General features: G+C 50.9%; 1 protein-coding gene across 1 annotated transcript in view; it reads left to right on the forward strand.

Annotated features, from left to right (window-relative positions):
- Positions 1-20,083, forward strand: part of plxna4 (plexin A4) — a 221,216-nt gene that overhangs the window by 175,641 nt on the left and 25,492 nt on the right. Inside the window, exons 18-26 of the mRNA XM_084700986.1 lie at positions 689-928; positions 1,464-1,610; positions 2,848-3,082; positions 3,230-3,372; positions 5,727-5,995; positions 11,504-11,570; positions 12,173-12,319; positions 15,216-15,375; positions 18,609-18,712. Coding sequence (XP_084557112.1) covers positions 689-928; positions 1,464-1,610; positions 2,848-3,082; positions 3,230-3,372; positions 5,727-5,995; positions 11,504-11,570; positions 12,173-12,319; positions 15,216-15,375; positions 18,609-18,712 — 1,512 coding nt within the window. The remainder of the gene's footprint in view (positions 1-688; positions 929-1,463; positions 1,611-2,847; positions 3,083-3,229; positions 3,373-5,726; positions 5,996-11,503; positions 11,571-12,172; positions 12,320-15,215; positions 15,376-18,608; positions 18,713-20,083) is intronic.

Below are 20,083 nucleotides of genomic sequence, written 5' to 3' on the forward strand. Positions count from 1 at the left end.
CACAGCAGAGAGAGAGAGAGAGAGGGAGGGTGGATGAGACACAGCAGAGTCTTTCTGAAGGGAAATGAAGGTGAACGGCGGGCCTAGTTATCTCCACGGCGACACACTTCAAAGAGCCATTGTGCCTGGCAGTGCAGAGAGACGCTAGCTCTGTAACTGCTGCTCATTTAAGGTCTGCTTTGAGGGAGAACACTCACAGGGAGAGAACAGCCACAGGGGGGAGGGGTGTGGGGGGAGGAGGGAGCGGGGGGGGGGGGTGTTAGCAATTTTACCTAGATTAGATCCCATCTCTCTTGGCACAGAGTGTAATGTAAACCTGTGATTGGGGGGGACGCGGCGACACACGCTGAGACTGTGTGCTGAGTGTGTGTCCTGTCAGGTAGCAACGTCACATCAGCACCTCTGAGATCAGGGGCTTTACCACCCTCTACTCCACAGTACTGACGATGTGACCGTCCAATAGGATAGTCTCAATAAAAAGGGAGGGGTGGGGGGGGGGGGGTCATGATTTGCCGTTTTCCAAAAGGTTGTGGAACATGCATGTCCATATACAGTATGTAATATATAATGAAACCTACACCGCTTACTCACCACACCAACCCATCCCCCTCTTCATCCTCCCCCTCTTCCTCCTCCCCCTCTTCCTCCTCCCCCTCTTCCTCCTCCCCCTCTTCCTCCCCCCCCCCAGACATGTGAGGTCCTGAGCCCCACCAGCATGCTGTGCCAGGCCCCGCCCCTTCCTGTCCACCTGGGCCGTCAGCGCGAGGTCCCAGAGCGCCCGGATGAGTTTGGCTTCATCCTGGACGACGTGGAGGCGGTGCTGGCCCTCAACACCAGCAGCTTCATCTACTATCCCAACCCTGAGTTTGAGGCCCTCAGCGTATCCGGAGTGCTGGAGCTCAAGCCTGGCTCTCCCATCATCCTCAAGGTGAGAGGACACACACACACACACACACACATACAGTGGTACAGTCTCCGGAAGTCTGATTATACACACAAACACGGTTAAACACTTTTCAGAACTTTGCTTACACACACACACACAATTACACACGGTCAGGAACTCTGCTTACACACACACACATGCAGTGACACACTATCCTTACACACACACACACGGACGTATACTACTAGTGGAATCTCCTATCTCCCGTGATTAGCGTTCTCATTCATCACTAAGTATTGATCTGTGTGCATTAGGAGTGGATTGTGTGTAATGCTTTGTTAATGTCTGTATTGGATTGATATTTATGAGACGGAAGCCTGAGGTCAGAGGGCACTGGCAATACGCATATCAGATTACTAGCTCATACGAACTGCAGGTATTGATTGTTATTTAAAACTACTGACCAAGACAAGTGTTTTAGAAAAGCTTTGTTTACCAGTTTTAGATTACTTCTTTTGGGTCAATACGATTCTCTGGCATTTGAGGAAGTGTTCTGACAGTGTCTTTGTTGTTCCAGGGGCGGAACTTCCTGCCGTCCACCAATAGCGGTAACGGCAAGCTGAACTACACGGTGCTGATTGGAGAGAAGCCCTGTATGTTAACGGTGTCCGACACACAGCTGCTGTGTGAGGTCCCCAACCTGACCGGGCGCAGGAAGGTCCTGGTACGTGTCACACACACACACACATCTTTACTGAATGTCTTCCCCTCTCTCATCCTGCCTTTCCTGTCACGAGCCACTTGCAAAACTGTCCAACAAAGTACGAAATGCCCCAAAATCTACCTTTAAAACCAGAGGAAAAACTACAGCACACGTGAGACTGGACGAAGGCGTGACCCCGCCCCCTCCTGACGTCTCGTGGAGCAGACTGAGCCTGAGACCTAATCACATCAGGACCAGCGGTCTCTTGCTGCCCACTCCTGATGGCAAACAGGAGAAAAACAACAAATAAGATTTCCATAAGAGGGATTAGGCTGCCGACAAACTCAATAACTGTTCCATTTGTGGTTCTGAGAGGGACCAATTTGAGGGACGGGCTGCTTCCTGCCCTGCCGGCCACCTGGACCAATGAGTGACAAGCACCAGACAGAGAAGGCCACCAGACACATTACCATAGAAGAAGACAAACCCAGACGGCTGCTAGGCACTACGTCTGTGCCGGCTCTCTGGGATTTCATAAAAGCCTTTTATAAGACATACAGGAGGAAAACCATTTCCTGAATTGTTGGTTCAGAATTGGGTTTCGGCTCATAAAAGCACTTGAGTTCGCTCTCCCATCACAGTGTGTTTGGTGTTGGTTTGCTTTTATTGCAGCTATCTGGCCGCATCATTCGATCAAACTGTTGTTGATCGACCTATACGGTTTTGGGACACATGATATGACGTTGGGTATCGTGAATGAGATCATAACCCCCTCTTCTCTCCTATTCTCTCTCTCTTATCCCCCTCCTCGCTCCCCTCTTCCTCTCCCACCCACCCTCCTGTCTCCACTCCTCGCTCCCCTCTTCCTCTCGCACCCACCCACCCTCCTGTCTCCACTCCTCGCTCCCCTCTTCCTCTCCCACCCACCCACCCTCCTGTCTCCACTCCTCGCTCCCCTCTTCCTCTCCCACCCACCCACCCTCCTGTCTCCACTCCTCGCTCCCCTCTTCCTCTCCCACCCACCCACCCTCCTGTCTCCACTCCTCGCTCCCCTCTTCCTCTCGCAACCACCCACCCTCCTGTCTCCACTCCTCGCTCCCCTCTTCCTCTCCCACCCACCCACCCTCCTGTCTCCACTCCTCGCTCCCCTCTTCCTCTCGCACCCACCCACCCTCCTTTCCCCACTCCTCGCTCCCCTCTTCCTCTCGCACCCACCCACCCTCCTTTCCCCACTCCTCGCTCCCCCCTCTCCCCCCAGGCCCGTGTGGGGGGTATAGAGTACTCCCCTGGCGTGGTCCACATCACGTCTGACAGCCCTCTGAGCAGCACGGCCATCATCGGCATCGCCGCGGCCGGCGCCCTCCTCATCCTCTTCATCGTGGTGGTGCTCATCGCCTACAAGCGCAAGTCTCGCGAGAGCGACCTGACCCTGAAGCGCCTGCAGATGCAGATGGACAACCTGGAGTCGCGGGTGGCGCTCGAGTGCAAGGAGGGTGAGGAGCTCCCGTCATGACGCCCACCTGACTTGATTTGCCATTTTCTTAAAGTGTGGGTGGGGCATGTCCCACCCGTGTATGATGACATCCCCGGGTTCGAATCCCACCCCGTCCCTCATCACGCATGTCTTCCCCCTCGCTCAGCATTCGCAGAGCTCCAGACCGACATCCACGAGCTGACCAGTGACCTGGACGGAGCAGGTATCCCCTTCCTGGACTACCGCACCTACACCATGAGGGTCCTGTTCCCCGGCATCGAGGAGCACCCTGTCCTCCGAGACCTGGAGGTAGGCTGCCCTGTCAGAGACCAGGAGGTAGACTGCCCTGTCCTCATAGACCTGGAGGTAGACTGCCCTGTCCTTAGAGACCTGGAGGTAGACTGCCCTGTCCTCAGAGACCTGGAGGTAGACTTCCCTGTCCTCAGAGACCTGGAGGTAGACTGCCCTGTCCTCAGAGACCTGGAGGTAGACTGCCCTGTCCTCAGAGACCTGGAGGTAGACTGCCCTGTCCTCAGAGACCTGGAGATAGACTTCCCTGTCCTCAGAGACCTGGAGGTAGACTGCCCTGTCCTCAGAGACCTGGAGGTAGACTGCCCTGTCCTCAGAGACCTGGAGGTAGACTACCCCTCGCCCTACCTGACAGGAAAACTATCCGCGTCGCTGTTGTTTGCCGTCACACGGTCTAATATGAGTACGGGCTCTCTATTATCAGTCTCCATCTAATTTGTTTTGGGGAAAAAAAGATAAGCTAAAAAGCTGATTAGCATCGCAGTGGGTTACAGGTGAAATTGATGCAGCTGTCTTTAATGTTTGTTTGGTTGGCGCTCGGTAAACACAAGGTGAGATTTTCTCATTAGTCTCACCGAGACATCGATATAAACACTACCCAGCGATCAGAAGTGTTCCTTTGTTAATAATCCTGAAGAGTCGTGACACAGTCGTGTTATTTTGTTGTAAGCGAGGACAAATTAGAAAAAGAAATATGGAAGAGAAGCGACAAGTTATTTCTCCCTAACCGACGGTGATGGACAGTGATAATTGAATCAGCCGTCGTTTTCCATCAAGCTGCGAGGCCCCCTTTCACAGCCCCTGGGCCGGCCAGACTCCTGCCTGATGAGAATTCCCCAGTAATAAGCTATATTAATGAGGTTTTAATTGGTATAAATGTCTGGCTATATGAGAAGTTTAATGTGATATCAAAGCATAATGAAAGTAGCATCGAGCTTGTCTCTGAATCCTGATGGCTAGTTAATTGTTATTGATGTCAGAGATGGTACAGTAAAATGGTGCCAATATCTCTCTGCCTCTACTCTTGTTACCTCTCTCTGTCTCTGTCTGTTTCTCTCTCTGTGTCTTTTTCCCTGTCTCTGTCTCTCTCTCTGTCTCTGTTTGTCTCTCTCTCTGTCTCTCTGTCTCTCTCTCTGTCTCTCTCTCTGTCTCTCTCCCTGTCTCTCTCTCTCTCTCTCTCTGTCTCTCTCTCTGTCTCTCTCTCTGTCTCTCTCTGTCTCTCTCTCTGTCTCTCTCCCTGTCTCTCTCCCTGTCTCTCTGTCACTTGAAACGCGTTTTTCATTAAAGTGCTGGCGTGAATGCACTGTATCTGTCAAGACACTGAAAGGTAAAGGCGTGTGTATTTTCTGTTATGACTGCAGCCTGGCTGTGTTTCCAGACTGAGCTAACAGCTTGAGGCATGCTAACTGGGCTAGCTGACCAGCTCCAGCAGTGAGGCCACGGAGTCAGTGACTGTCTGCTTATAGGTAGAGATAGTAGAAGTGGAACACAAATTACACATTCTTTCTCTCGCTATCAGTGTCGGGTGTTATAAAAAAGTGTTTTAACGGTTTTTCTGAGCTGATTGTGGCCTGTTACTGAACACCTTGTGATGAAGGTGTTTGTAGAAGCAGGAACAGGCGTTCCATGACAGGCGGGTGTTGAGGTTCCTCCCTACGAGCGCTCGTGACAGATCCCAACAGAACAACATCAGTGGCTGCTGTTTTTTTATTAAAACCACTGAGGGAAGCACAGCTGACGGCTGTAAACGACTCGGGGAGGACGGAAGCGTCGATCGAGGGGAATACACGTCGTTTCCACGTAGCGTTAGCTTGGCAGGAGCGTTTGATGAGCGCCGTCGAGGACATACAAAGTAGTAGGCCTCCACCTCCTTTAAGACTGCAGAGACAAGTAGTGCTGTCGTCTGCTCCTGACTCACCCCTCCTCACCCTCCTCAACCCTCCTCTCTCCTCTCTGAGCCAGAGTCATTACCACACTCGTTAAAGGGAATTAGAGCCCTTAATTGATCTGGTGGGATTATCATGACTCCGGGTGCTGTTGGAGTGTGTTGCAGGTGTGTGCGTGTGTGTGTGTGTGTGTGTGTGAGGGGTTGTGTGTTGAGCTGGGTCATATTAGGCCGTGTCCTGATTCATCTTAATTGTATCAGTTATTACTCTTTCCTATTTTGACCGTGTAAAACTATGTAACCATTGCATCTTTTAGCTCTGGGTTAGCTCAGGGTTAGCTCTGGGTTAGCTCAGGGTTAGCTCTGGGTTAGCTCAGGGTTAGCTCAGGGTTAGCTCTGGGTTAGCTCTGGGTTAGCTCCGAGTTAGCCTTAACACCTGGTCCTAATCTTGACGCCGTGTCCCTCCCAGGTCCCGGGCTACAGGCAGGATCAGGTGGAGAAGGGGCTGAAGTTGTTCGGCCAGCTCATCAACAACAAGGTGTTCCTGCTGTCCTTCATCCGCACTCTGGAGGCCCAGCGAGGCTTCTCCATGCGCGACCGTGGCAACGTGGCCTCGCTCATCATGACCGTGCTGCAGAGCAAGCTGGAGTACGCCACTGACGTCCTCAAGCACCTCCTCTCAGACCTGATTGACCGCAACCTGGAGAGCAAGAATCACCCCAAGCTGCTGCTGCGCAGGTGTGTGTGTGTGTGCCTCTCGTGTCTCTAGCTTGCCCTCTTTCACCTCATTAGTAGAGAACCTCTCTCTCTCTCTCTCTCTCTCTCTCTCTCTCTCTCTCTCTCTCTCTCTCTCTTCTCTCTCTCTCTCTCTCTCTCTCTCTCTCTCTCTCTCTCTCTCTCTCTCTCTCTCTCTCTCTCTCTCTCTCTCTCTCTCTCTCTCTCTCTCTCTCTCTCTCTCTCTCTCTCTCTCTCTCTCTCTCTCTCTCTCTCTCTCTCTCTCTCTCTCTCTCTCTCTCTCTCTCTCTCTCTCTCTCTCTCTCTCTCTCTCTCTCTCTCTCTCTCTCTCTCTCTCTCTCTCTCTCTCTCTCTCTCTCTCTCTCTCTCTCTCTCTCTCTCTCTCTCTCTCTCTCTCTCTCTCTCTCTGTCTGTCTGTCTGTCTGTCTGTCTGTCTGTCTGTCTGTCTGTCTGTCTGTCTGTCTGTCTGTCTGTCTAGGGGGGAAGGACACCACATCACCCCTGAATCTGTCTCCCTCTCTCTGTCTTTCTCTTCCTCCCTGTCTCTCTGTCTATCGCTGTCTCTCTTCCTCTGTCTGTCTGTCCCTCTCTCTCAATCTTTATCTCTATCTTCTTCCCTTCCTTTGTGAGTGTGAATCACAGTCACTATGGTGCTCCTAATCATTTAAGCTTTTGAACAGCTGCCTAATGCTACAGCTGCTTAAAGTCTGTGCTGCATTGGACCCAGCCCAACAACAAACAACAACAAACACAGTCCTCATCAGCAATTGTTTACTGTTAGTGTTTTGCAGCCGAAGCGTGCCCTCCACACACGCTCTGCGTGAGAGGTCGCAGAGCGGCAGGCTTGCTGTCGTCTGAGACGGAACGATGAGTTTCACCACCCAGAGCAGCTCCCTTGCCGTGACATGTCGGATTAACTTCCATGACATTGAAAGGCTCGCTTTGTCTCTGAAAACACACAGTGCTTTGACATGCACATCATTAGAATATAATTATGATTAATTAGCGGAGAATCCAATTAAAGAAGCCGTAAAACCCCCTTTTGTGTAAAAATAAATAAAATAATAATGAATGAAAGAAAGAAAATCTAAATAAGCGAAATAAAGAAATGAGTTTCTTAAAAGCTCTCGCTCCCTTAGCAATCAACTCCTTGTTCCATTCTGTGCTTATATCCACAAGGCCCACTTCAGTCAAACAGCTATATATGGTCAAACTGCCAAGAGGGTGTTGCTGTAATTCTGGTTACTCTGAGAGAGAAAAAGAAAGATGACAGAAGCGAATCTTCCTTGTGGCTACTGTTGCCGTGGCTTGCCTTAGCTCAAGGCGCATTGAATAATCCTCCACGCTCCTTCACGATTTGACAGGCGTCGCAAATACATCTTTCGTCTCCTCGTTTCGATGATTCCTCTATGACTCCCCCTCCTCCAGGGCTAACTGACACACTGCCTTCATTGTCTGGGCCCATTAGAACCTGTACCTGTTCACGGCTGTGTGTCGCAGCCCTCTGGGTTCAGGCCAGGTGAACCAGAACACCTGACATGCACCGCACAGGTAACAATGGGCTTATTCACCTAAGGTGTATGCAGACGTGTCGACAGATGTGTCATCCATGCAGAGAACGATTAATGCCGTCTGAGGAAGGCATGATTAATGGCACCCAGAGTGGACCGCCCCAGGGCAGCGTGGGAAACAGCAGGAGAGCTCCTCAGGCCGTTTCCAGACACTCTGAGAGAGGGTCTTGTCGCTGGCGCTCTCCCGCCTCACAATTGCTTTCCTCCGATTCCTCCTCCGACTTTTGTTGTTCTTCTCTCGGTCTGTAACTCTGTCTCTCCCATACATCCCTCCCTCTCTCTGTCCTGTTTTCTTGATCACTAAATCGATGGTTAAAGTGGGTAAGCATGGGTGTATTTGGCTCCACTCTCCAGTACTACACTCTCTCTCCCTCTCCCTCTCTTTCTCACCATTTTCAAGAACCTCTCCTTCCATCGCCACCTCCTTCCCCTTCTCTCTGTCTGTCTCTCTGTCTCTCTCTCTCTCTCTCTCTCTCTCTCTCTCTCTCTGTGTCTCTCTGTGTCTCTCTGTGTCTCTCTGTGTCTCTCTCTGTCTCTCTCTCTCTCTTTCTCTGTCTCGCTCTGTCTCCCTCTCTGTCTCTGTCTCTCTCTTTGTCTCTCTCTCTGTCTCCCTCCCTCTCTCTCTCTCTGTCTCCCTCTCTCTCTCTGTCTCCCTCTCTCTCTCTGTCTCCCTCTCTCTCTCTGTCTCTGTCTCTCGCTCTCTCTCTAGCGCCTCACCACATCCCATATGTCTCGTCTCACCCTGAACTGCAGCACCACCAGGCAACTCAACTAACAACAGTCCTTCTCGGCCATCTGTCGCATTCCTCCATCCCCGCTCTCCTCCGCCCTCGCTTGCTCGCTCCTTCCTCCCTCCATCCAGCCCTCCACGCATGCAGAAATAACTAGCATTTTTCCTGCCCAGTTCCAACTGCACGGTGTGAGACACGTGAACAAATGTTTCGGTAGACTCCCAGAAACACGACTGAAGTGGATCTGAAGTTTAGTGAGTGTAATGTGAGGTGGAGCTTAGAGAGAGACGTAGAGGCCAGGTTAGCTGTGGGAGTCCGAGCAGCAAAATCTAAGTTATTTGATTTCGCTCTGGATAAGAGTGTCTGCTGAATGACTAAATATTTTAAAAAAATAAAGAATCTTTAAAATGATTTCAAACTGTGTCACCTCAGAACATGTGATGGAAGCAGACGATTCAAGCAGAGAGACCGCTGCCCGTTCTGTTAACACCCCCCCCCCCCCCCCCGCACAGGACGTGTTCTGTTCCCGGAGTCTCAGAGACAACCATCAACCTGAGCTGCTGGGGCATACCACTATAGAAGAAAGCGGGGGGTGGACCACAACCCCACAGGACTCTAGGCATACAGGATTTACAGTACTCAGTCACTGTCTTTGTACCTAAACACAGAAACTCTGTGTGAACTGGATAGAAATGGGAAGAAATTTATGTTATAACAGTATCTTCAATAACTCTGCGTTCTAACCAGAGGAGTCTCTATATGGCAGTTCTTAGGTATTTAGGTTCACTTTATAGTCCTTAGCCAGATGCTAGCACAGCTAAAGAAAATTGAATCGGCTACGTCAAAGAGATGTGCAAAGCTCCATAAAGTAGAGCTAAACCTCTTTATTTATGAAGTGCAGCTCTGTGCCACACGCTAATGCTTCCCCCTGCACCTGCTGTCCAAGAATTCATTGGTTCCCGCCTCTGTGACAGAGCGGCAGGGTAATCAGGGGGAACTAAGCGCCAGCGCGCTCGCCGTCGCTCCGCACGCTCGCTGGGTGTCTGACTGTCTGCCAGGCGGGCACACCTCGCCAAGCCAGCTCCCCTACGCAGCCTTACTTTACATTGCCTCACGTTAACTCGCAGTTACGTTGACCCCCAAACGTTGCTGATATGTTCCTGCTGTGGCTTTGTGGCAGCCAGGTGACGTTGTGGGAACGTTGCGGCGGAGCTGAGGGGATGTTTTTATATCCTCTCTTTGTAGAGGAGCTTTGATTGAAGACAAGCATGAGCGCGCTGCCGGGGCCAGTGCCAAAACACATCATTACTGCGGGGGGGGTTCACTCCCTCTGCCAAAAACACACACAGGCGCACACACACACACACTCTCATAAACACTTGAACTCAAATCCCTCTCACTGACAAACACTAAAACATACACTCATAAACACGATGTGTGGTGCGAGATGGAAAAGCAGGAAGTGGAGAGGGGAAGTTTCGACTCGGCCAATGCCCATTCTCACATTCTTCTCCTTCCTCTTGAGAACTCCTTCACTACTCACTCCCTCCCTCCCTTTTTGAACACTCTTTTCATCCCTTTTCTAGCTGTTCCACATTTGTGGACATTGGGAGCATTTGGAATTGTTTGATGAGGGTCCAGGGTGGGGAAGAAGGGAGGAGCAGAGAGGAGGAGAGAAGGACACATGAAAGATGAGACATGACCCTGTTGACCTCTCAGATCTGCCGGCCGGGATGGGGGAGAGGGGAGGGGTCGTTGCCGTGGCAAAACGAAAAGTGCCCGCACAGCAGAGGCAGTAAGCTAATCCCCTGCAGGTGCTGTGCCAAGTCCGACAGGGGGGGGTGCCAGGTCTGCCCATTGGCACAGCGGCATATCCCCCCTTTAGAGCTCCTCCAACCCCCTTTCTCACCGCTGAGGGTGTTTGAGGGCTGGAGCGGAGGGCCGCAGGTGGCAGGAGGAGGAGGGGGGCACGCGGTCACATGCGCACACACATACAGACATACACACACACACAAACTTCCTACACACGTATACACACACTATACAAACACGCACATACACAAACACTCCCTACACACACAAAAGCACACAATGGCCCCTAATCCTGAAATATTGATGCCCGCGGCCATGCCTCAATGAAAGCGAGTAGGGGAGAAGGTTGTGCAGGGGCAGGAGGTGTGTGGGGAGGGGATCATGGCAGATTACCCACACTCCCCTGCTGGCTGCAAGAGGGTCGTTGTGTTAAAGGACATCCGATATCCCCGCCTCTCTCCTTTCAATGCCCCCCCCCCCCCCTGGCTGTTGTTGCTCCATGTGTATTAAGCATTCACACCAGACCGTGAGCTCCCATTCCTCTGCCCCGGTAGACGGCAGCCCTGGTTAGTCCCGGCAGCCCGAGCGCAGACTGGCAGACACGCAGAGAGGGGGACGCCATGTCGGCCTATTCATTCACTTTCTATAGTAACTAGATCTAGGTGGCTGAGGTGAATAGCTGGGGACAAGTTCATAATGAGGGCAGTGTTATTACAGCAGCCCAGTCCCTCTCTAATGACATCAATCCGCCGGGATCAAATAAAGGTTTTAATTGGTTTCCCTTGTATTAGGGCTCTGCATAGATTAGGAGCCTTCGGCGTGCCTGGGTACAAAAACCAGAGCTGAACACTGAGGAGGGGGAGGGGGGGGGGTTTGTAGACGTGCCAGCCAATTTATGTTTTCGCAATTATGTTTGTGTAACAAAACCCTATTCATTAGCGCAGTCATCGTTTTTTTGTGTGTAATATTTGATGGCTGTGCCGGCTATCGCCTGGAATATTTATGTTAGTAATAGAGCGTAAGGATCATATTTTAATTCTCGTCTCTCTCTCTCTCTGTCTCTCTCTGTCTCTGTCTCTATCTCTCTCTCTATCTGTCTATCTCTCTATCTATCTCTCTCTCTCTCTATCTCTCTATCTCTCTCTATCTATCTCTCTATCTCTATCTATCTCTCTATCTCTCTATGTCTCTCTCTATCTCTCTATGTCTCTCTCTCTATGTCTCTCTCTCTCTCTCTCTCTCTATCTCTCTATGTCTCTCTCTATCTCTCTATGTCTCTCTCTCTATGTCTCTCTCTCTCTCTCTCTCTCTCTCTCTCTCTCTCCCCCTCTCTATCTCGCCCTCTCTCTCTCCCCCACTCTCTCTCTCTTTCTCTCTCTCTCTCTCTCTCTCTCCAGGACGGAGTCTGTAGCAGAGAAAATGCTGACCAACTGGTTCACTTTCCTGCTGTATAAGTTCCTTAAGGTAAACATACTTACTTACATACGTTACGTACCTGTAAATCATATGTGTAGATCAGCTCTGGACAGTTAGTAAATCATATCTGCGCTTCCTAGCAAATATCCTCTACCAGAAGTTATTTGAGTGTAGTTCTGCAACGGATTAAAATGATTAGTAAGTTAACATCATCAAGGTCTTTGCTGATAAGTTAAATCTGCAATCTGTGTGGTATTAAAAACCAAGGACGGTGTAGAATACCCCAAAGTGAGAGATTGCTACCCTCCGCCCTTCTTCTCCTCCTATCAACTCCTCCTTTTCCATCAGACTGGAAGGAAGGGGAGACACTGACAGATAGCATGTCTCCTACAGGTGATGAACGACAGAGTTTGGAGAGGGGTTTGGTCGGGGTAGTCTGTCTTGCAAACATCACTCACCGTATAGCTATAAAAACTTCCCCAAACTTCACTTGCAAGTTCAACGAAGGTTATTTGCCAGTTGAAGTAGACTATGAAAATGGTATTCGTCTTCACCACTTTGGCCCAGACTGACTGTTGACCAATTTTAAACTTCAACACTCTCTCTGTCTCTCTCGTCCTCCCTCTCTCGTCTTCCCTCGCTCGCTGCAGGAGTGCGCTGGAGAGCCTCTGTTCTCTCTCTTCTGTGCCATCAAGCAGCAGATGGAGAAGGGTCCTATCGACTCCATCACGGGAGAGGCCCGCTACTCCCTCAGTGAGGACAAGCTCATCAGACAGCAGATCGACTACAAGACTCTGGTGAGACGGGTCGCCGGGCTGGGGCGGAGACGGGGGCTGGGGCGGCAGGGCCTCACGGCGGAGCAGACAGACAGGATGTTGAGGGGCCGTGAGGCACAACCGCCGCCGTCGCTCCGCTCTCCGTGTCTGACAGGAAGAGGGCACGGAGAGCTGACCTCACTTCCTGGTGGTGACCTAGAGCTGTCAGTGAGGGAGGGAGGGGAAGATGCTGAGTGCAGCGATGACATGCATGAACTCTCTGTTCCTCAAACTGTTGTTTACCAGTTTCCTTCCAGTCTGTTCCGCTCCACTCTGCATTCCTGTCCTCCTCCTCGGTGACCTGTACAGTCAGCAGGGAAAGGCCAGACACGGAGAACACTGTTTCCTTTCTCCCTACCTACCTCTCTCTCCTCCCTCCCTCCCTCCCTGCCTACCTCTCTCTCCTCCCTCCCTACCTACCTCTCTCTCCTCCCTCCCTACCTACCTACCTCTCTCTCCTCCCTCCCTACCTACCTCTCTCTCCTCCCTCCCTACCTACCTCTCTCTCCTCCCTCCCTACCTACCTGTCTCTCCTCCCTCCCTACCTACCTACCTCTCTCTCCTCCCTCCCTACCTACCTACCTCTCTCTCCTCCCTCCCTACCTACCTACCTCTCTCTCCTCCCTCCCTACCTACCTCTCTCTCCTCCCTCCCTACCTACCTCTCTCTCCTCCCTCCCTACCTACCTGTCTCTCCTCCCTACCTACCTACCTCTCTCTCCTCCCTCCCTACCTACCTCTCTCTCCTCCCTCCCTCCCTACCTACCTCTCTCTCCTCCCTCCCTACCTACCTCTCTCTCCTCCCTCCCTACCTACCTCTCTCTCCTCCCTCCCTACCTACCTGTCTCTCCTCCCTCCCTACCTACCTACCTCTCTCTCCTCCCTCCCTACCTACCTCTCTCTCCTCCCTCCCTACCTACCTACCTACCTCTCTCTCCTCCCTACCTACCTACCTACCTACCTCTCTCTCCTCCCTCCCTACCTACCTCTCTCTCCTCCCTCCCTACCTACCTCTCTCTCCTCCCTCCCAACCTACCTCTCTCTCCTCCCTACCTACCTACCTACCTACCTCTCTCTCCTCCCTACCTACCTACCTACCTACCTCTCTCTCCTCCCTACCTACCTACCTACCTCTCTCTCCTCCCTCCCTCCCTACCTACCTACCTACCTACCTACCTACCTCTCTCTCCTCCCTCCCTACCTACCTCTCTCTCCTCCCTACCTACCTACCTACCTCTCTCTCCTCCCTCCCTACCTACCCCTCTCTCCTCCCTACCTACCTACCTACCTCTCTCTCCTCCCTACCTACCTACCTACCTACCTCTCTCTCCTCCCTCCCTCCCTACCTACCTACCTACCTACCTACCTACCTACCTCTCTCTCTCTCCTCCCTCCCTACCTACCTCTCTCTCCTCCCTACCTACCTACCTACCTCTCTCTCCTCCCTACCTACCTACCTACCTACCTCTCTCTCCTCCCTACCTACCTACCTCTCTCTCCTCCCTACCTACCTACCTACCTACCTCTCTCTCCTCCCTCCCTACCTACCTACCTACCTACCTCTCTCTCCTCCCTACCTACCTACCTCTCTCTCCTCCCTCCCTACATACCTCTCTCTCCTCCCTACCTACCTACCTACCTACCTCTCTCTCCTCCCTCCCTACCTACCTACCTACCTACCTCTCTCTCCTCCCTACCTACCTACCTCTCTCTCCTCCCTACCTACCTACCTACCTTCCTCTCTCTCCTCCCTACCTACCTCTCTCTTCTCCCTCCCTACCTACCTACCTACCTACCTCTCTCCTCCATCCCTACCTACCTCTCTCTTCTCCCTCCCTACCTACCTCTCTCTCCTCCCTCCCTACCTACCTACCTCTCTCTCCTCCCTCCCTACCTACCTCTCTCTCCTCCCTCCCTACCTACCTACCTCTCTCTCCTCCCTCCCTACCTACCTACCTCTCTCTCCTCCCTCCCTACCTACCTACCTCTCTCTCCTCCCTCCCTACCTACCTCTCTCTCCTCCCTCCCTACCTACCTACCTCTCTCTCCTCCCTACCTACCTTCCCTCCCTCTCTCCATCCTCTCCACTTCCACCTTCTCCCTCCTCCCTCCCTCTCCCTCCTCCATGCTTGCACCAGAAATGAAGACTTAAGCCCCAGGCTGGTTTGTGGGGACGGAGACAGAGTTATTCCTGCGGTCTGCCAGACACCCTCCCCTCCATCAATCTGCCCCTCTCCCTCTCAAAGGATTGATGACTCAGGCTTTTTTACAACACCTACTTATTTGCCAACGGTTGGGTATATAAAATTAGAGTAGTCCAGCATGGGTCTATAAATGGTTTAATCGTTGGCTCTGTATAAATCTCTTTCTTCTAGACCCCATAATGACAATATGTCAGAAGAAAGTGAAAGTGAGCAGGTTGGAGATGATGATGATGATGGTGATGATGATGATGGTGATGATGGTGGTGATGATGATGATGATGGTGGCAGCTACATCATACAGATGACCTCACACAGTGATGAGGATAATTAACCACCACTTAACAGCCGTCTCCTTTCCCTCAGTTACACACACAGCTGGGGAAAGACACAACATGGCCGACCATCAATCAGTTGCTCAGGATTCCCACCATGCAGAAGTTCAATCACCATCGTTACACGTCACACCTCACATGTCCCAGTTTGAACCTTTGTTCACAACGTTTTAACAAGGTTTAATGATGTTTGTAGTGTAACAGGAGCAGCTTCACCCTACCTACTTACCGTGTCCTTTATTAGAATTTTCCCTGTTGTTCATGTTTCTGTCACCTCTACTGCTGGTGACCCCCTTATGTCCACGCCTGGCAGTTGATAAGGTGTCGTCTTGTGCGTCTCCAGGTGGTGAACTGCATCCACCCCGAGAACGAGAAGAGCCCGGAGATCCAGGTGAAGGTGCTGAACTGCGACACCATCAGCCAGGTGAAGGAGAAGATCCTGGACGCCATCTACAAGAACGTCCCCCACTCCCACCGGCAGAAGGCCTCCGACATGGACCTGGGTAAGACTCTCCGTCCTCATTGGTGGAGCCTTCGGGTTCTACATCACATGACCAGGAAGTACCGACGCGTGTGAGCCTGTTTGCCTTCCTGAAGCACAGCCCTTAAACTGAAACGAGGGGAATTCATCCAACTATCTTGTGTTCTTTGGCTGTCCTAACAGTGACCCTTAGTGAGACGAGACAGTGGGGTCTTCTCCAGCCCACCAGGAACCTCCTGCACACTTTCTCCAAGGACTCAATGTTCTTTCAGGACCTAACTTTAGACCAATCAAAGCTCTGCCACTGATGGTGTGGGTCGAGCGATTGATCAAGTAATCGATTCAGGCGCCCTGGGATCACAAACTCAAGGTTCTCTTTTGTTTGAGGCGACAGTCTGAAAAAGGATTAGCCTGTCTTTCACTCTCTGCTGTTCAGGAAGTGTACAGCACCATTTGTCAATTGGTTGTACAGCAGGAAGCTGTATTTCCAGACATTTAATTGGCCGGTAAGCACTTTTTGGTGTATTGAGGAATAACATGCTGATACACACCCTCGGAGTCCAATTCCACAACAATAACAAGGAAAAGGTCTCCAGATGAACCTCCCTCATAAACTACATTTAACTCCCCCTCCATCTCCCCCCCCTCCCACACACACACACCAGAAACCCTGATGCTGTAGCCCCGGTCTGCCAGTGTTGCCAAAAGACAGCAATAGTCTTTATGGTTTAATATATCAAAATTGATTATTTTTTTCCGGGGCCCTGGTGTGTTTTAGTAATAGCATATTTATAACTGAGCCCAGAGCTGATTGGAAGGTGGAGGAGAGGGGGGAGGGGCTCCGCTGGGAATTTCCATCTCTGATAAGTGAGGAGATTGGTTTTGGTCGTTTTGACAAGCGGCCTGGTGTGAAATTGTTTTGCAACCTTAGCCTTGCCTAGCTTTATCTGTGTTATTTTATTATTGTTTTATTATTACAGAGGATTTGAAATAGTCCTTAGGAGACCCCCCTCAGTGTGTGCACAGTAACATGTTTCTGTGAGATGTGCCCTTAAGGGCTGCGTTAAAAAGAAATAGGGTGTCTTTTATATGAAATAATAGACAGAATAAAAAGAACTAGAAAAGAACAACACTTTGATATGAAGGGAGGCACCGCTGCAGTCAAACAGCCCCAATCTCCAGGGTACACACACACACACACACACACCACCAGCGATCTGTGGGCCTGATAGAGGTAATGGGATTGTGCCAGCTTCCATCTTGCTGCCTCTCCCTGAAACAAATTGGAGTGGAGTGTTTCTGAAGCAGTCAGGTATTGTTTTTAATTCCCTCTGCTGCATCCTGCTCCCCAGGGGCCTGGGGTGGGGGGGTGCAGGGGGGGGGGCAAGGGGGCGTGCAGGGCATGAGAAAGCAGCGTGCAAGCCCATTATGTGGGTGTGTGTACTGTAAATGCGAGTGCCGTACATATTGGTCTGTGTGTGCGCGTTTATTTGAGCTAGTGTGTTTACATGTTCTCCTGGTGCCTCTGTAGTCTGCCTCCCCTCTCGGATAGATCTCTCCCAGAGCCCCGCTCTCTCCCAGCCTTCCCAGAAACCCTCATCTGCTCCCCACTGTGGAGCCACAGCGAGGGAAACCAGGAGGGATTTGGGAAATCGGGGCAATCTGGGCTTGTTCCCTTTTCTCTTCTCTGAGTTATTTTCTTCTTCACCTTTCTTCTCTCCCTCTCTTTCCCCTTCTCCTCTTGTCTTTGTTTGTCGCTCCTCCACTGGAGACTCTCTTCATTTGCATGTTTATAGAAAAACATACTGTACCAAATAGTCTGTTCCTGGAGATCTGGGGATGGACAAGTTATTCTGGTGATGCTCCCAAGACCTGTCCCATCATCGTCTGGGTGATTGCAGCTTTGTTAGGTGTCGTTTGTGACTGGAAGAGAAGAGAGGGCGACTCTCAGACAGCGTTGCACATAGCGGATTGGTGCAGCTGATAGAAAGTAAACAATGGGAAAATCACCTCCTTGTTTGGTCCTTCATGGAGGCTGTTTTGTCATGGAAATTGCCAGAATGTGCTTTTATCTCACAAGGACGAGGGCTGTTGTGTTGATGCCGCTGTGGAGGGGCTGGATGGAGACGGCTGGGTGTGTTCCTCCGGGTGGTGCAGAGAGAGAGGGATTATGCTTTACTATGTAGCACAGTACGTAGTAAACAACCACACTGTGTTGAGGGCAGCAGTGTAGTTGAGGAAGTGAGGGCTGTGCTGAGGGCTGTGTTGAGGGCGGCAGTGAGGTTGAGGAAGAAAGGGCTGTGTTGAGGGCAGCGGTGAAGTTCAAGGAAGTGAGGGCTGTGTTGAGGGCAGCGGTAAGGTTGAGGAAGTGAGGGTAGCGGTGAGGTTGAGGAAGTGAGGGCTGTGTTGAGGGCAGTGGTGGTGGCTGGCTCTGAGCTTTTGTGGGTCTTCAGGTTCTCTCTGATGCCCCCAGCAATAACAATAAGAGTGGGCTCAGCAGGAGGCTTAGCACGGTCGATGAGGTTGTGAGGAGAGGAGGTTGGGGGGGGGGGGGGGGTCTGATGAAAAAGGAAGTGCTGGCCCCTCAGTTAGTGGCTGTAATCACGGCCATCGATCGGGCTCTCCTAGAGAGGGGCCCCCGCTACCTCCGACAAAGCAGTGAGAGAGTGATTAATTTTCCTTTGCTTTTCTCTCCCATTATCTGGAGCTGCATCCTTTCTTTGATTTCTGTATCCCTCTTTCTCCCCTCTCTCCGTCTACTTATCCCCTTTCTTACTTTGTTTCCCATGGCCAGATAGCGATAGTTTGTCTCAGAATGATAAGCTTACATAAAGATTGCAGAGTCAATCCTCTCATAACCTCTCTCTTTTACACTCTCTCTCTCTCTCTCTGTCTCTCTTTTACAAGACTAACCTGACTCAAGTCATCCGGCAAAAAGGGAAAAAGAACACAGCATTCTGTTACAGATAGTGACAGCAGCTTTTGTTCTTTTGACATGACTCGGTAAAGGGTTTAAACCCAGGAGGGCTAGATGCTGCATAAGGTACATGAATGTTCATCAAAGCTCTATACTTCTCTGAACACTACTCACCTCTAGTCCTCCTTGATATTTTACTGGATCTCAGACAGCTCTTGGCAGATGCACAGCTGGTATGGAGCTCTGGTTAACCGTTAGAGTAGAGCGTAGTGTTCGCTACAGGTTTAAACTGTCGAGGTGTTGGTGCAGCTCACAGTGACCTTGTCCCAAACTTCCAGAGTGGCGTCAAGAGCGAGGCCAGAGGATGATCCTGCAGGACGAGGACGTCACCACCAAGATTGAGAGCGACTGGAAGAGACTCAACATGCTGGCTCACTACCAGGTAAACGCATCTCGCTTTCCACAACAGCTGATTGTCTATAACACACTCACATCAGGAGACCGTATGTATGACACACACGTGTTGGCTTGTCTGCGGTGAGGATGGTTCGTGTGGTGGTTTTGATTGTCCAGGGTGGGTGGGATGTCATCATAAACTAGTAATCACAAGATCCGATGTATTTTGTGGTCAGATAAATCTACAGAATAGAAACATGGCTGAGGTGATTTCTTCCGGAGTGTTCTGTTGATATGGATGGTGGCCTTCCTATGAAATTCATATTTCATGAAGTCTGGACTAAACCCTGAAAGCTCATTCCTGCTCCAGGTTCCCTCTGGCTCTAATCAGACAGGAGCTACCTGGGGCCAGGCTCATACATGTTTCATTAAATAGATTACCTCGCAAAGGTCTCCTTCTGAGAAAACACACACACATTCATACTTTCATACTCTCGCACTGACTGCATAGACAAACAACACACACATTCTGACACACGCACACACACACACACACACACACACATGTGGTGTGTACACAGAGTACATTTTCTCTCTTAAACACACACACACACACACGGCACATGAACATGTTCTGTATTTCCCTCACATGCACTGTTCTCATCAGACAACCAGAAGGTCTTTTTCGTTTGTTTATTCTCTTAACTGCTTCCCTGCTCCATACCTCCACCCCTACACTCGATTCACTCAGCCACGACCTCTCACCCTCTTGCTCAGATCACACACGCACACCATCTTTGCCAACATTGAGTTTATTTCCGTGATGCGCTGAAAGAAGCGTGTTAAAACGCTGACTTGTTATGATGACATCACGGAGTGCAAAGCTGGCTGTGATTATGACAACACGGTGTGCAAAGCTGGCTGTGATTATGACATCACGGTGTGCAAAGCTGGCTGTGTTTATGACATCACGGTGTGTAAAGCTGGCTGTGATTATGACATCACGGTGTGTAAAGCTGGCTGTGATTATGACATCACGGTGTGCAAAGCTGGTTGGAGGGAGGGGAGCTATAGAGTATTAAAAGGAGCCATGTGGTCTCTGTGTTGTTCTGTTTAGATGGGGTTCCCAGCATGCCGCTGTGTAAACACACGCGTTTTCAGTCATGGAGCGCGCGTCATGTAGATCTACTTATGCCGTTTGATCATTAACACCGGGTGCTATTGGGAGTCGTGTAACTGTCTGTTTTCATGCTATCCGACATTTATGATGATGGGCGAAATCAAAGGAATATGGGATTAATCTAAGCAGTCGTAAAGGCGTGTGCGCACGAGTGCATATTGAACCCCCAGCCAATGGAGGAAGAGTTTCTGAAAGTGTGCGTTGATATGATGATGGCACACATCGTGGTAAGAACGG

Source organism: Hypomesus nipponensis, chromosome 7 (genome assembly GCF_054491055.1).
Source record: "Hypomesus nipponensis isolate SF chromosome 7, ASM5449105v1, whole genome shotgun sequence".
NCBI classification, from domain to species: Eukaryota; Metazoa; Chordata; class Actinopteri; order Osmeriformes; family Osmeridae; genus Hypomesus; species Hypomesus nipponensis.